The sequence below is a fragment of the Labrus mixtus genome, chromosome 24 (genome assembly GCF_963584025.1).
Source record: "Labrus mixtus chromosome 24, fLabMix1.1, whole genome shotgun sequence".
Classification (NCBI taxonomy): domain Eukaryota; kingdom Metazoa; phylum Chordata; class Actinopteri; order Labriformes; family Labridae; genus Labrus; species Labrus mixtus.
In genome coordinates, this window is record NC_083635.1 from 826,980 (window position 1) to 841,881 (window position 14,902).

General features: G+C 45.7%; 1 protein-coding gene across 1 annotated transcript; it reads right to left on the reverse strand.

Moving 5' to 3' along the window:
- Positions 1-1,620: 1,620 nt before the first annotated feature.
- rp1l1a (rp1 like 1a) lies at positions 1,621-14,742 on the reverse strand. Its single transcript, XM_061033118.1, has 8 exons — positions 14,489-14,742; positions 13,850-14,242; positions 13,478-13,742; positions 10,810-13,314; positions 8,849-10,761; positions 7,049-8,008; positions 5,914-6,972; positions 1,621-4,495 (listed from the first exon to the last, which is right to left on the reverse strand). The coding sequence occupies exons 1-8, from the start codon at positions 14,726-14,728 to the stop codon at positions 4,043-4,045; spliced, it is 7,788 nt and encodes a 2,595-aa protein (XP_060889101.1). The 5' UTR covers positions 14,729-14,742; the 3' UTR covers positions 1,621-4,042.
- Between the last annotated feature and the right edge of the window lie 160 nt (positions 14,743-14,902).

The following is a 14,902-nucleotide window of genomic DNA, read 5'->3' on the forward strand; positions in this document are numbered from 1 at the left end:
ACGTGTGTGTGTGTGTGTGTGTGTATCTTGAGGCCAATTGAGCAGCTTTGGGATACATTTGGAGCAGAGCCAATCACAGCAGGGAGGCACAAGGAGCAAAGGAGGGTGAAGAAAAATATACCACTTGTAGGAGCCATGTTTAGGAAGTGCAAAACACAAATAGTTCCAGCAGGCGTCGCCTTTAAGTTAAGGTGAAACTCTATGTAGGTAGGAACTCTCACTGGGGTGACTCAACAGTTACAGCTTAAACATCCCTTTAGATGCACGTAGCGGCCATATTGGATCTGAACTCGGGCTCCTTTTTTCTCTCCGAGTTTCCGAGTTGTAATTACGACTGGGAACTGGGAATTTCCCACTTACGAGATCAACTGGAACGCAGTTTACTCCTGTGTGACGTCATTCCCAGCTCCGACTTCCGAGGTAAATGGAACGCGGAAATAGTCTTAGAGAAAATGTATCTGTTTGTGTTCACACATGCAGCTCACCCCGGAAATATCAGGAATTTGTCAGGAGCTTTGTGCAAGTGTGAAAGCACTAATAAAGAGACTTTCCCTGCCGTTTGTTGAATCTATATAAAAAGCGGTTCTCAAAGGACACACTGTGGATTAGCAGATTAGCAAACCGAGCTACCTTTTGGTTAGCAAACATTTAATATGTCGAATAAAAGAATCGCCATCCTGTGCATTTTATTTTATTTACAACATCATGATACATACATGTTCTCCAGAGACATGACGTTCACTTTGTGATGTCACAGACTAATGGACCAATAGCAGCATAGGCACACACACATGCACACATGAACTCACAAACCCGCTCTATTGGTAATACAATACAGGTTACGTCTCATTCACACTGCCTTTAACACACTGGCCATTTGGAAAACAGACCGGGAGTAAGACTGACTCAGCTTGATTTGGGTTATATGATAGAAGATCATTCCTGCGGGTCCTAAAAAGTGTTTCTTTTAGCATTTCTAGGGTCTCCCTGATTACGCTGGAGAGCCTCTTACCGAGAGCGATGATGTCATTAAGCCAAACATAGCTTCTTAAACACAACCTCCCCTCTGTTCTCTACCCTCATATCACCATGGATACAGTAAGGCATCTATAACAAACTTCATGCTGGTGTTCCATATCTGCTTAACCCCGCCTGAATCTACAGCATGACGCACACATCCAAGAACTCTGAATTCAACATGAAATTCAGACTGTCAATATCTTCAGTCATCCTGATGCTCAGTGTCACATTTTGCTTGCACTTTTACAGAACAACAACAGAAATGCATGAACAGTAAAAGTTGTCTATAAGACATCATCATACATTAAACCGTATAATATCATAAAACAGCAAAATACAGCTTATTTGAATACGTCCTTTATAACTTTGGAGTGGAATATTCTCCCAGAGTAACTTAAAAGAGATTAATATTCAAACTTATATCATGTGCTGTCTTGACAACAGTTAGAAATGAAGATTGCTAACACTGTCATGTCTGCATGCTAAGGCCGTGTTCACACTTGACTTCTGTCTTCAACTGCCAGCGCCTTTTTTACATACAAGCCTATGGAAAAATGAAAAAGGAGGACGCCTTTTCAAAAAGCGCTGCGCCCAACGCCATTTTCAGTTGAATTATTTCAACTTTTCAGAAAAGCGCTGGGTGACGTCAAGCGCCTTTCTGACAGCTGACCAATCAGGATGAGTAGTAACCTACGTCCCTAGTTACCTGTGCCCAAAAACGTCAAACTTCCACCAGATATGTGTGCATTGCGTGTCTGCTCCGGTCTGTTACGGGTCAGTGCATCCTCATCCGTCAACACCCACCGGCTGCTTTCTCAGTCCGCAGCACGGAGAGCACAGCCGGACAGCTGGAGTACGGAGACAAAGGAGTTTCCGCGGTAATTTAACAGATTCACTTGCGACAGCACGAGATAATACGATGTTTGTGGTATAAAACTCAATAAAAACCTTATAAACACATAAACAAACACACAAACAGTTGTTTTTTTGAACCGTCAAAACGGAGGGTGTTATTCTGAAAATAAACCGGATGTTTTAATGTTGTATCGGTGTCTGACTTCCCGTCCCGCTTGTTCTTTTCTGTGCTAAATTGATGCGTTGTGCTCCGGCACGGTTGCACCGCAGACTAGATCCTGTTGTTAAGGTTACAGAACACTCGCGCAAAAGCGCTCAAAAGGCGCTGAAGGCAGCACTTTTTTCTGAAGAAAGAAGTCAAGTGTGAACACGGCCTAAGATATGAAGCCACAAGTTGGAGCTATTTTGCAAAAAAAAAAAAAGCAGAGGCAAAGTGAAGCAACTAGCTTGGTTCTGACCGGATGATTAAAAAATAATTGCAACTGTAAAGATTGTTTTTTTAATCCAGCAGAACCTTAGGCGCTGATGGAAAAAGCTAGTGTGGAATTGCAGTAGAATGAAGTCCACTAGAGGCTGGCTGCACAGCCGTTAACATACACTTTTATAGTGTGTTCCATTTAATCTTGGAAGTCGGAAATTTGGAGTTGCCACTCTGATACGTCACCAGGAAGTCAAAATTCCGACTTGGAAACTCAGAGAACCTTCAGTAGCTCGAGCTAAAATCCAACATGGCTGCTACTTGCGTCAACAGTCGAATTTAAGCTGTTGTGTTTATCGGCATCTTAGTCCTCTTTTTGTGCAAACCAATTCTATCTGTGCACACACTATCACGTAGTGTGTTGTTAAGCTAACAAAACAAAGTTACTCCTGGAGGCGTCCATTTTGCTTTTATGCATTGCTGCGGACTCACAACTGGAATTTCGTTTAACTTGGGTGTGACATTGTTCTCTGATCCGAGCTCCAAGGTAAATGGAACGTACTGTAAAATGCCCATTTTGACAGAAGAAATATAAAGGTTTAAAGGCAGAATATGCGATTTTTTGATCCAGCAGATGTCGCCCTTGAGCACCAGAATGAAACCAAAACAACTTGCGCTGCATTGTTGTGTTAGCATGCTAATGCTAGCACTCTTTAGCTAGCTCGTATCTTCAAGTTGTGCACAGTAAGGGCCGTGGCTAATCTGACCAACAGATGGGCGTGTTGTAACTGTTTGCCGGGAAGCTAACGGCCTGCCTCGTTGCCTGTTGCTAGGTTGACCGAAAGTCAGTTTGAAACAGCAATTCCAATATGACCACCACTATCATTGGGCTTCAAATTGCGCTTCAGAAACCAATGGGCGATGTCAATGAGATTACTGTACTCTACAACTCAAGATTTCTACACCTTGGTCTTTGTATGAATTAAACACAGTAGCCTATATTTAAATGACTAAGAGGTATGTTTTTCTCTTTGGAAGTTTTGACTTTGCCATTGACCATTTCCAATGTTTTTGTCGGCTAAGCTAACCTGTTAGCTTCATATTTACCAAGCAGACACATGTTGCTACCGATCTTCTCGTCTAGCTCGTAGAAAGAAAAAGCAGACAAGTACATTCCCGTAAATGTCAGATTTTTTCTGTAAGGTTATCAGGTTACATCATAGAGCTTGAGTAGATTTAATCAGGGGTCATTTCTACCAACTATAGCTTTAAGCAGGTGGTTAAGTAACACCTAGGAGATTACCTTTAAGAAACAGACTGGCTGTCCAAACCCCTGAGAATACAGCACAGACGAAAAAAGACACAATATCCGGAAAAACAAAACAAAAAAAAATATTAAATTATTCCAGAAACAAAATTGATCACATCTCAATATGTACTTGGTATATATGGCTATTTATGAGTCAATAAATAATCATGTGGTAGACTGAAGATAAAACTGAGTTCACATCATACACCCATGGGTGTTTTTTGGTTTTCAAAAATATACCTTATTGGTACAACAGTTCAGAAATATATATATCCTTTAAGCATAACATTAGAAAATAGATAGAGCATTAATATAAATATAATAAAATAGGATAAGTTGGTAGTTTCAAGATTCTACATGTAAATATGTGATTTCTCCTACACCTGATCTTGAATGATAAAGTGCTTTGAAGTGTTTCAGTCTTTTGTTTTTGTATGATTTTAAAAGTCACCCAGTTCAACATCGCTCGTCTTGGGTTTGCGGCGTTTCACTCTGGCAGGAGAGCGACTCCTCCTGTTGCCAGAGCCACCACCAGTAGATACTCCAGCAGCCATTTTGGGCACCACTATGGACTGCATGTGGTTTTTCTGGGTGTCTGAGTCGATGTCTTCCAAGGAGCCGGGCTGGGATTCCACAGAGGTCCTGGTAAACTGCTGGAGCAGAGCCCCGTCCTCCTTTTTGTTTCCATCCACATCTCCCTCCTCTCCTTCCTCCGGCTTGAACTCTTCTACCACATCTCCTTCTCCGCCTCCTCCACTATCATTCTCCTCTTCTTCTCCTGTGGCTCCCGCCCCATCCTGTCCTGAATCGTCCACACTAGTGTCACTTGGACGTTTGGCGTCAGCGTCTGAATCTTCTGCATCGGCCTCCTCTCCCTCGGTCACCCCTTGGCCCTGAGGGTTAAACAACAAAGTAAATCATCTCTGAGGAGTTGTAATTAGCTAAATTGCTTTCTTCGAGGGGGAACTTAGAATCAGCAATTAAAGCTAAATGCTAGTTACTTAGCAATAATGAAAGTAGGTGGTCAAAATCAGGAGTATTAGAAAATGCAGACTGTGTGTTGTTGCTAAACAAAACAGAACATTAGTTCAGTCTGTCTAATTGGATAGTGGGATTATCTTTTCCCATAGGCTTAGAATTAGCAGCCAGGCTACAGTAGGTCAGATTTCTCTTTTAGGTAGCCGACTTCAACCAGCTGTATTTAAAAATAGCTGGTGCTCAAACTAGCATTCATACATGGTCTTATGTCAGTCTTATGTCAGTAAAGTGAAAGACGTTTCATTTTTAGCTCTGGCAGCTATGCAACTTCCTGTTTAAGATTTATTTTTCGGGCTTTTTGTGCCTCTAATGGGGAGATAGGAAAGTGGATAGAGTCGAAAATCAGGGAGAGAGAGAGCAGGGAATGACATGCAGGAAAGGAGCCACAGGTTGGATTTGAACCTGGGCCGCCCGCTTGGAGGACTATAGTCGCTGTACATGGGGTGCATGCATGCAATAACCACTGCACCACCAGCGCCCCGCACACAGTTGTTTAAAAGACAGTGAACAAATCCCTGACAAATTTGTAGTGAAGTTGAGTCTAAACCGTGGAAATAATATATTGTTGTTTGTTGGTTATTCATTTATATGTAAAGCACATAAATATGTGCACAAAGATTAAAAAATATAAGCAATTAAAGCGGTTTAAAACTTGTACTTGATTTGTAACTACAAGGGCTTGTGTCCGCTAACCACCCTTTTTTTCACTGGCAGCGCCAACAAACCTCAACTTCACAGTGCTTTGTACTTGCGCTTACTGTTGCTAGGTTACAAAAGCTGGCTCATGGCACTTCCGTTTGCCTTGGTAGTAACCATTAGGTCTCTTTTAAATGGATCTGTGTGCTCAATATTTGCTTTCATCAAAAAAAAAAAAAAACATAAAAACATAAAAACGCCCCGCCCCTTCTGGATTATGATTGGTTGTTATTTGAGAAGTGACATTGACCAGCAAAGTAATATACCAAAATGCTAAATCCCTGGCATCTATTTCCTGCAAATATTTATCTAGTTTTTTTTAATCTTTTTGTAATAGGAGGATGAAAACATTGCCATTTTTGCACAGGCACAATCAGGCAAAAAAGCCATGAAGTTGGGGAATCCAATCGTGGCTCTCCCACAGTGCAAGAGAAGGCAAGTGTATGACCTAAATTTCCACTTGCACCTTGCTCTCTGCATGGCAAATGACGTACAATGAGGCTGAAATTCAAACAGTGAACGACCGGACCTAAGAATATTTACTGTATGAATTCTGTATGTATATGATTCATCCTACCTGTGGTGATGTTCTCTCCTCCTCTGAGGCCTCAACTTCCTGCTCTCCACTTTCGCCTTCCTTTTCTTCTCCTGTGCCGTCATCCCCGTCATCTTCATCCTCCGCCTCTCCTGAAGCGCCGCCATTTTCTTCAACAGACTCCTCTTCCGGCGTCGATTCTTCATTTGCCGCCTCTTTTTCATCCTCTGATTCCCCAGCTGGCTCTTCTTCTTCTTCACTTTCCTTTCCAGTTGTTTCACCTTCTTCTTCTTCAGGCTTGGAGTCGGACACCTCACACTCCTCCTCCTCAGCCCCTTCCTCCTCCTCCTCACCCTCGACATTTTCAGTAGTCTCTTCTTCACCTGCTGTTTCCTCTTCATCACCGTCCTCCTCCTCTTCCCTATCTCCCGTCTCTTCCTCGTTACCTGCTGTTTCCCCTTCCTCTGTCTCATCTTCACCTGTGTTGTTGCTCGTTTCCTCCTCCTCCCCTCCTGCTTCCTTCTCTCCCTCCTCTTCATCACTCTCCTCATCGATTGCAGACTGGCACTGACATTCTGCCTCTTCCTCCTCGTCTACATTTTCTGAGGTCTCCTCTTCCCTAGCTTCCTCACCACTTGTTTCCCCCTCTTCCTGCACCTCATCAGCCTCTACCTCCTCCTCTTCTTCTTTTGCCCCATCTTCTTCTTCTTCTTCCATTTCCTCGTCTTCCTCTGGGATCGTCTCCTCCAAAACGACATCGGCTATGATATCTTCTTTGGTTTCATCCTCCTCCTCTTCCTCCTCCACCACCTCTAAATTACTCTCCCCCTCCACCTCTTCAACCACGTCGACTTGCGGCATGGCGGCAGGCGTTGGAAACGGGCTCTTTTTAAGCTGCAGTATCTTGAGGAGGTCGAACTCCATCATCACCGGCGCTTCAGCCGCCAATGGGTTTGTTTTGAGAGGCCGGGCGGCCATTTTCTTGCGGACACAGGCATCACAGGGGCAGTACTCATCATCGCTTCTCTGGTCACTGAAGTCCGTCGTGTTTTCTCCATCGCTGAGCGAGTCAGCGGTCTTCACTGATTGGTTCTTCATGACCTGAAAAATAAATCAAACATTACATTTCTGCCAAAAACACCCATTAATCGATGATTCATATTTTCAGCGGAATTACCTTCAACATTCGGCGTCTTTTCTCCGTCATGGTGGACTCCCTGGAGAGATTCCCACCCATCGGTGGCCTAGGCGACCTTCCCCCTTTGCCGGCCCGACCCTGGATCTTCTGCATCTCGCGCTCAATGCTGCTCTGGATGCGTCGGCTCACCTCGTCCTTCAGCTCGGAGATCATGGTGTCCAAGATGAGGCTGTCGTCCAGGTCCCAGCGGACTTTGAACTCGGCCATTGCGGTGATGTAGTGGTTCATGAACTGTTTCTCCAGCTTCTTCAGGAGGTGTAGAATCCACACCGGATCGGGGTGTTGGGATAGCTTTTTAGCAAGTGGTGCCCTGAGGACAGTCGGTGGCGTTCCTGAGCTAGAGTCCTCGAGTGTCTCTTGTTCATTATCAGTGGGGGATTTAGAGCTGCTGTTAGCGGAGCTCTTTTCTGATGATGAAGGATTCTCAGTGGCTTTTGGGTTAGGGACTGTGTTTTGTTCTTCACTTGTTACCGGCTCTTCTGCTGTATCTATCTTGAACTGCTCTGTTGAGGTCTCCTCTGGCTCTGCCTCAGCTTCCTTGGGTTCTTCACTTTCTCCATTTTCCACATCTGCAACCTTGTCCACTTCCTCATCTTCATGTAAAGATTCAGTCTCTTTAGCTTCAATTTTATTAGTTTCATCTTCACCCTGATTTCCATTCTCCTTCCCTGATCCAGCAGAACCGCTGCTCATATCGACCCCGGAGGAAGACCTTGGAGGGCTGATCTGATCTCCGCCAGAGTCCTTGGTCGAGATGTTCTCTGGTTCAGCCAGCCAGAGAGATTGAAGGATTGTCATGATGTCCTGATAATGATGGTCGTGGGGCTTTTGGCAGTCACGTTCAGGACCCACTGCGGGCTCGATGAGCTGAAGCTGGGCCAAACAGTCCAAGAGCCCCCTGGCTGATGTGCTCAGTCGGCGACCATAAACTGGAGACACCTACAGAAGACAGTAGAGATACAGATTATGTAACTGTAAAACTGTTCAGATGTTTTTCTTCACTAAGCCCTTCTTTTTACATCTTGCTATAATTATTTGTATGTATTGGTTTGCCAAACTGAAAAAGAATCACTCTTTGTTTGACCAGTTCATTACCTAAAGACAAAGGGCCAGTGTCCATTTGTGGCTTATTTTGCTCTGCAGCGCCAACAATGTCAATTTCAGAGCTTTTTTCACCCTCTCTTGCTGTTGCTAGGCTACAAAGGTTGGCTTGCGGGACTTCCACTTCCCTTGGTGGTGACTCTTAAGTCTGTTTTAACTTCCTGAAATGCTTAATATTTTACAAAGAAATGTAAAAACAATAGAGAGGAATTTCCTTTTGGCATTCAGCTCTAGAACTACAAACTGTACCATCATATAGATGAGTCAGATAAGCACCTCTGACACCACTGTTGTTGGCGAAGTTGATATTGTTAGTCCTGCGCCTTTTTTAAAATTTGATTAGTGGTTGAGTGACAAAAAAAAAGTGACACTGACAAGCGCAGTGTTGTTCCAAAAGTTGAATTATTTTCTACTGAGGGCATTTGGGACAAAAAACAGCTGACGCTAAGGTCGTTTTTTGTGCTTAGAACCATGAGGGCTGAAAATGCTGGACTGAAATGGTTTTTGTTCATAAAATGGGAGCTGCCAAAACAGAACAAGCAATCAGTCAAAAAAAACATGGACATAGGCCTTTATTTGGTAAGAGATTACTTCAATTTAAAGGGTTTATATTATAGTAAAACTTGTTGGGTTAGGGTAGGGTAACCACCAGTTATAAATATCAAGTCATTGGCGTACCTCTGGCATGCTCCGACATCGTCCGAGAGAAGAGCCCAGTAGAACTTTCATCACCGCAGCTGAAGAATGCCAGTTCTTCGGCAGAGACTCCCTGCTCGACAATAGATGGTTGTGGGAAGACAAATTTGCCACTTTATCACCCGGAGGTTGATCCAAACACTTCTCCTCTAATGCATCCGATTCAGCTTCCTCCACTTTTTCTTCTTCTTCCTCTTTGGCCTCCACATTCTCCCCATTGTCCACTCTCCCTTCTTCAGGACTCTCCTCTTCCTTTGACACCTCTTCTCCAAGTTTCTCGTCCATCGCCTTCTCGACGAGCAAATCCTCATCCTCGTTCATCTCATCTCCAAGTGTGAGCATGCTACTATCAGTGGGGATGTTTGCCAGCCACTCACTGACGACCTCATTCGGGGAGGCATTAGGCAAACACGCGGGCGTCAAATCCGGTGACTCCACATGACCCCTCTGGTTCCTACTTCTCTGACATTTCTCGCTCCTTGTCTTGCTGCTGGCTTTGCTGGCCTTTGACTGACGGCTGTGTGGACGTGCAGCAATGGCTTCCTTTAAGAGGTCGGCAGCTGACAGTGAGTGAGACAAAGTGCTCTCACTATAATCTTCCTCTTTGCTGGACGGTCTGGAGTTGTGTAAGGGACAGGGGCTTGAGGATTTGATCAGTGCTGATTTGCTTTGGGGCCTGCTATTGATGCTGCCAGTGGATTTGGCCTTGGGACTTTTAACAGCATCCATAGAGTCTGGTTTAGCTGGATCCCCTCCTATACTCTCCTTAACCTTTGACCCTGAGTGAGCTGAAGCTGCCGACTCAGGCCTTAGACAACACTGACTCTTGGAGTGGACACTGGCAGCTTTGTTATCTTCTTCCCCTTCAGTCTTGCTAGCCGGTCTACTGGGTGCTTGATTTTTACTTTTAGTTTTGCTGCCAACTTTAGCACTTGCTGATGACATCGCAGTTGGGGTCCTATGGTTAGGGACATCTGCATTGCTAACTTTAGCTGTTGAAGTGGACCTTTCACATCTTGGTTCAAGGTCATCTTCACCTTTATCCTCAATCCCTCCTGGTGTTTCAATGGTTGGGATATCTACTGCTGGAGTTTTGGGAGGTGTAATGCTTTTGTCGCCATTGTTATTGGATTTTCTAGACCGGGTGGACCCTCTTCCTTCCACATTTTCCTTCATGGATGTCTTTTTTGTGCTTGTGGCGGGAGTTGTTGTCTTCACTCTGCCTTTACTTTCAGTGTTCATGTTAAAAGAAACAGTGGACTTGCCACTGTCTGAGTCGCCTGTTTCTGTGTCTTCCGGTAACCCAAGAGAGACGGATCCTGAGTTCTGACTCAGTGGTAGCTCAGTACCTCCTGATTCTCTCCTCTGTCTTTTGGTTGACAGTATGCTACAAGCCACTTCAGAACCCTCTTCACTTTGCAACTCTTTTGTATTTTCAAGTGTTGACGCTGCTCCACATCGACATTTGGATCGACCAGATTTAGCAGAAGTCTTGGAATGAACTGACAAGGCACTTGGCCCTCTTGTCTCCAGACAAGGCAACAACTGTTGCGCACAGGAATGAGCACGGCTGGGTGATTCAGATGGAGGTTTGGGTGAGTGGATCACAATTGTATTCTCTTCACCTGCAGTTTCAATGACAGCAATATCGGCAGCGCGTGACTTATGCAGTGAAGCAGATGAAACATTGGATTTTACAGATTTAGCAGATGCAACACTTTGTGCTCTCTCCATCGTCTCATTTCCTTCTCCATCAGGCCCTTCTGGTGCTTGAATGGTGACCACATTTAGACTTGGTGACACTAATTTTGGATTCTTGCTTGAATTTGACTTGTGAGATTTACTGGTTCTTACTGAAGATGTTGACTTTAAAGACATAGCGCTAGCCACCCGCTCTTCAGTTTCATTTTGCCTCTCATTTTCATCTATCTGTATAGAAGGACCTTCAACTTCATTTTGATTTGGAGACCTTGACTTGGAGGACTTTGCAGAGATGTTGGATTTCCCTGACACTGATTTACCAGATAAAGCACTCGCTACCCTGTCCATGTCTTGTTCACCATCCCCTGCATTGTCCCCTTTTTCTGAACCATTTCCTGTGTTCTCATCACACTTGGACTTATGAGATTTAAAGGATGTTGCACTGGCTGACCTCTCATCACTTTCCAATTTTGCGGCCATTGCGCTCTTTGACCTCTGCTGCGATTCCTCCTCCACCATCTCATTTTCTACCCCCTCTTCATCTTTTGAAGGTGCTGAAATTTCTCTGGCATCGTTGTTGGACTTGCACGACTTTGAAGACTTCGCTGACATGTTAGATTTAACAGATTTGCCAGACATTTGACTTGCAGACCTTTTTTCTCCATCTCCTCCGGTTTCAGATCTGGGAGAATGCGACCTTTCAGAAGCTTTGGACTTGTGGGATTTGTTAGATTTGGCAGTCAGATTGGACTTGGCTGATATGGCACTTCCTGCTCTCTCCTCAGCCTCCATTTCTTCTTCTTGTACCGCACTGTCAGGTTTCTCAGCCTTATCCCCTGAAGATACTGCCCCTGAACAGCGGCTGCATTTGGACCTATGAGATGTGCCGGACTTTACTGACACATTTGATTTAGCTGATTTAGCAGATAGGACACTATCATTTCTATCTACCTTGCCAGAATTGGCAGAGGCATTGGACTTAACAGAAAGGGCGCTTGAAGTTCTATTGATGGTGTTATACTCTTCAACAGCCGTATTACTTGTTGGGGAGGCAGCCTGGAGGCTTACCTTGACTGAAGCACTAGTCTTTGAAGACACATGAGATTTGGCTGACAAGGCGCTAAGTGCTCTTTCTCCAGAATTCTCTCCCTCAGCTTCTTTTCTTGTCCTGACATCTGATGACTTAGCTGTACAGTTGGACTTTTGAGACTTGCCGGATTTGGCGGACCTAGCACTGGGGCTCCTATGCCCATCTTTATCTGATCTTTCTGACCTGTGGCTTGTAGCAGACCCAGCTCCCGAAGCCCTTTCTTCCTCTTTTCCCGCTGCCTCAGGATTGGACATTCTGGACATGGCACTGGATGCTCTGTCCTCTGGGAGATTGGATATCGCAGAGATGCGCCCACTGTTGGTGAGATTGGTCTTGTTGGATTGAGTCGAGAAATCTGAGCCATCATTTTCACTGCCGTTGTTGGCAATCACTCGGTTGGATTGAGGTGTAGCAGGCTTCGAGGAGACATAGTTGCTCCCCCGTTTGCACCCACCACAATCAGGACATACACTGGAAGCCCTTGACTGCAGAGATATTCCTGTGTGACCAGATAAACTACTCCCAACTCTCTTAATCTCGTCATCCTCGTCATCTGCGGTTCCATCATCCTCTGAATTTTGGATCTTGGTTTTGCTGGATCTGCAAGAGGCCGTGCTCATTTTGGACTTGGAACTGGGGGCTCGATCCACCTCCTCTACGGTGGCTTCTCCACAATGACAGGATGAGGCCGCGGATACTACCCGGCTTCCACTCTCTTCCCCATCCTCATGCCCAGTGGGTTGGACATCATCCTGGTCCTCTTTCAGCGATTGCAGGACATGCGACGAGCTGCTCACTGCAGATATGGGACGCTCCCCATCTACCTCCATCAGGACATCCTCCTCTATTGACTTTCCGCTATGTGGTCGCAGGTTGCTATCTGCGGCCACTACTTCACTGCGGCTGGAGCATCGGCTCACCCTGCACACCTCTACGTGGGTTTCTCCATCCTGCTCGACCTCCACTCTACGCTCAACCTGCTCTGTCACACACATTTCCTCCTGGACCAGTTGTTTTTCTGTACCCGAGCAGTTGGAAAGTCGCGCTCGGCAACGCATGACCCTCCTTGAGTTACACGACGAGGACGAGCTGGAAGAATGTGTGTGTCTCATCATGGTGTGGGTGTGGCTGTGTGCATGCTGGGGAGGGACAGGAGGCGGTTTGCAGCTGTGTACAGGGTTTTCCCAGAAGTCATACTGCTGCTCCTGTCTCTGGTAGCAGCAAGGGCAGCTATTTCCATCTGCCGCGTGCTGCAGAATTTGGCTTGAACAATGCACGCCCTCTTGCTCGTAAGATGCGGAATCAGGGTCAGAGCAGCTTTCTGATTGACCCTGCTGCAGGTAATGAGGCTGGGCCTGGCTCAGCGGGCAACACTCATTGGTCAGAGACGGTGACTTTTTGATTTGTGTCGACCACTGGAGGGTTTCATCACTGTGTAGGCGGAATCGCACCCTCATTTCCACCGAGAGGCTGCCATCTTTATTGACCAGGACGCGCTTTTCGATGTCTTCATTCATGATGGCCGGCTTGGCCTGGGAGTAGGCACTAACACCGTTGCCGTATGACTTCTCTGAAGACAGGGAGAAGCGTGCAGAGCGGTTTGAGGAATCTGAACGAGGATGGATGATGCTTTTCTTTGTTTCCAGACCAAAGTTAACTGAGAAGAGAAAAGCAAATGTTACATTTTAAGGACAGAACTTTTACATCAAAGTTAAACTCAGAAAACGTAGAAATTGTTGTTGATTTCAAGGTTCTTAATTTGGTATTGGTCTTTGTGAACTTAAAAAACCTATGCCCGCATACATGTCTGTGCAACTAACCATTTTTCCTGCTTTCATGCACTTCACTGTACTCGCTGGCTCTGGACTGAGCTCCACGAGGTGGGGATCTTAATCCTTGAGTACCAGGAGATCGGGCCCCATTCCCAGGCGTCCTGGGGCCAAGACCGGGGGACCTGCTGTTCAAACCGGGCAGTCGCTCATCTGAGCTCTTCCTGATGAAGTTGACGAGCATTGGGCTGAAGGCTTCACGGCCAACACACACCAACACTCCAGAACAAGTCATCAGGCTTTGCACACTCTCAATCTAGAAAAAAAAAAAAAAAGCACTGTCCAGACTTTCAGCAGTGAAGGGTGTGGTCAACAATACAAAACACACTCTGGATTATGATTCATTATCTATCCACTACTCACCCTGCGTCCCTCTGCAGTGTAGAGCTTGCGGACATGAAACTGCATCACCTCTGAAACCTCATCGAGAAAGGCCCTCAGGCTCCTCGTTGACTTCCTGCTCAGCACCAAACTCCTCCTTATCCCCGGCTCGCTGTTTTTGACCAATAGGATCCGACGCTGCCGGTAAGGAAAATGCGCGGTTGCCGTCGAGGATGAGGTTTCTGGACGATGTGGCCTACGGGTATCATTGTACCAGATACCCGGATGTTTTCTGGCTAGCTCCATATTGATTGGCTTAGCCTGGCGTCGGTCAGAGCAGAGGTAGCAGCCACCGTCTTGGAGCTGCTCTAGGTGTTTGATAGTGTGAGTGCCGCGCGGAGTTGTCACAGTTCGCACACCGAATGGCAGCGGCACCTGGATATGAACCCAAACATGCATTTAGACTATTAACAGCACATATCTATATCTTTATTCAACATTCATGACAGTTAAAATAACATATCCTAAATTATAATACATCTGAAAAGAGACTTTCATAAAGCTATAGGATGAATGTTTTTCAGCAGGTTAAATTTCAGTCAGTAGAGCTTATTCTTTTGTATAACTGAGGATGAGCACTCAACTTAAAAAAAAGACACTCTGGCACCCCGTGAGACTGACCTTTTGCGAAAGGTCGTCCAGCAGAGCGTCAAAGCATTTGAAGCTCCGCTTGTGCACCGCCATCCTAACGCCCCCGAACTGGCTGTCCCCGCTTTTGTAAAAGGTGATTCGCTTTGCCGGGGTGTCTGCGATCACATGGGGGCGGTGTAGGCTGGAGGAGGAAGGTTGTGCTGGGGGGAGGGGTGAGGCATGTTTAGACGGGGGCTGGGGGTCCCACATCTCTTCCTGGACCGAATGCATGCTGCGATCTCACACACACCTGAGGGACACACAGAATTAAAAAAGAAGGTGAGTCACAGGAGGAATGTTTTATCAGCCCTCCTCTTGCCCATATGTATCACACAGAGGCATTTGACTATAGTTCATCGTGTTTACATGGACGGTACAGCCTTGCGTATAAAAGTTGTTTAATTG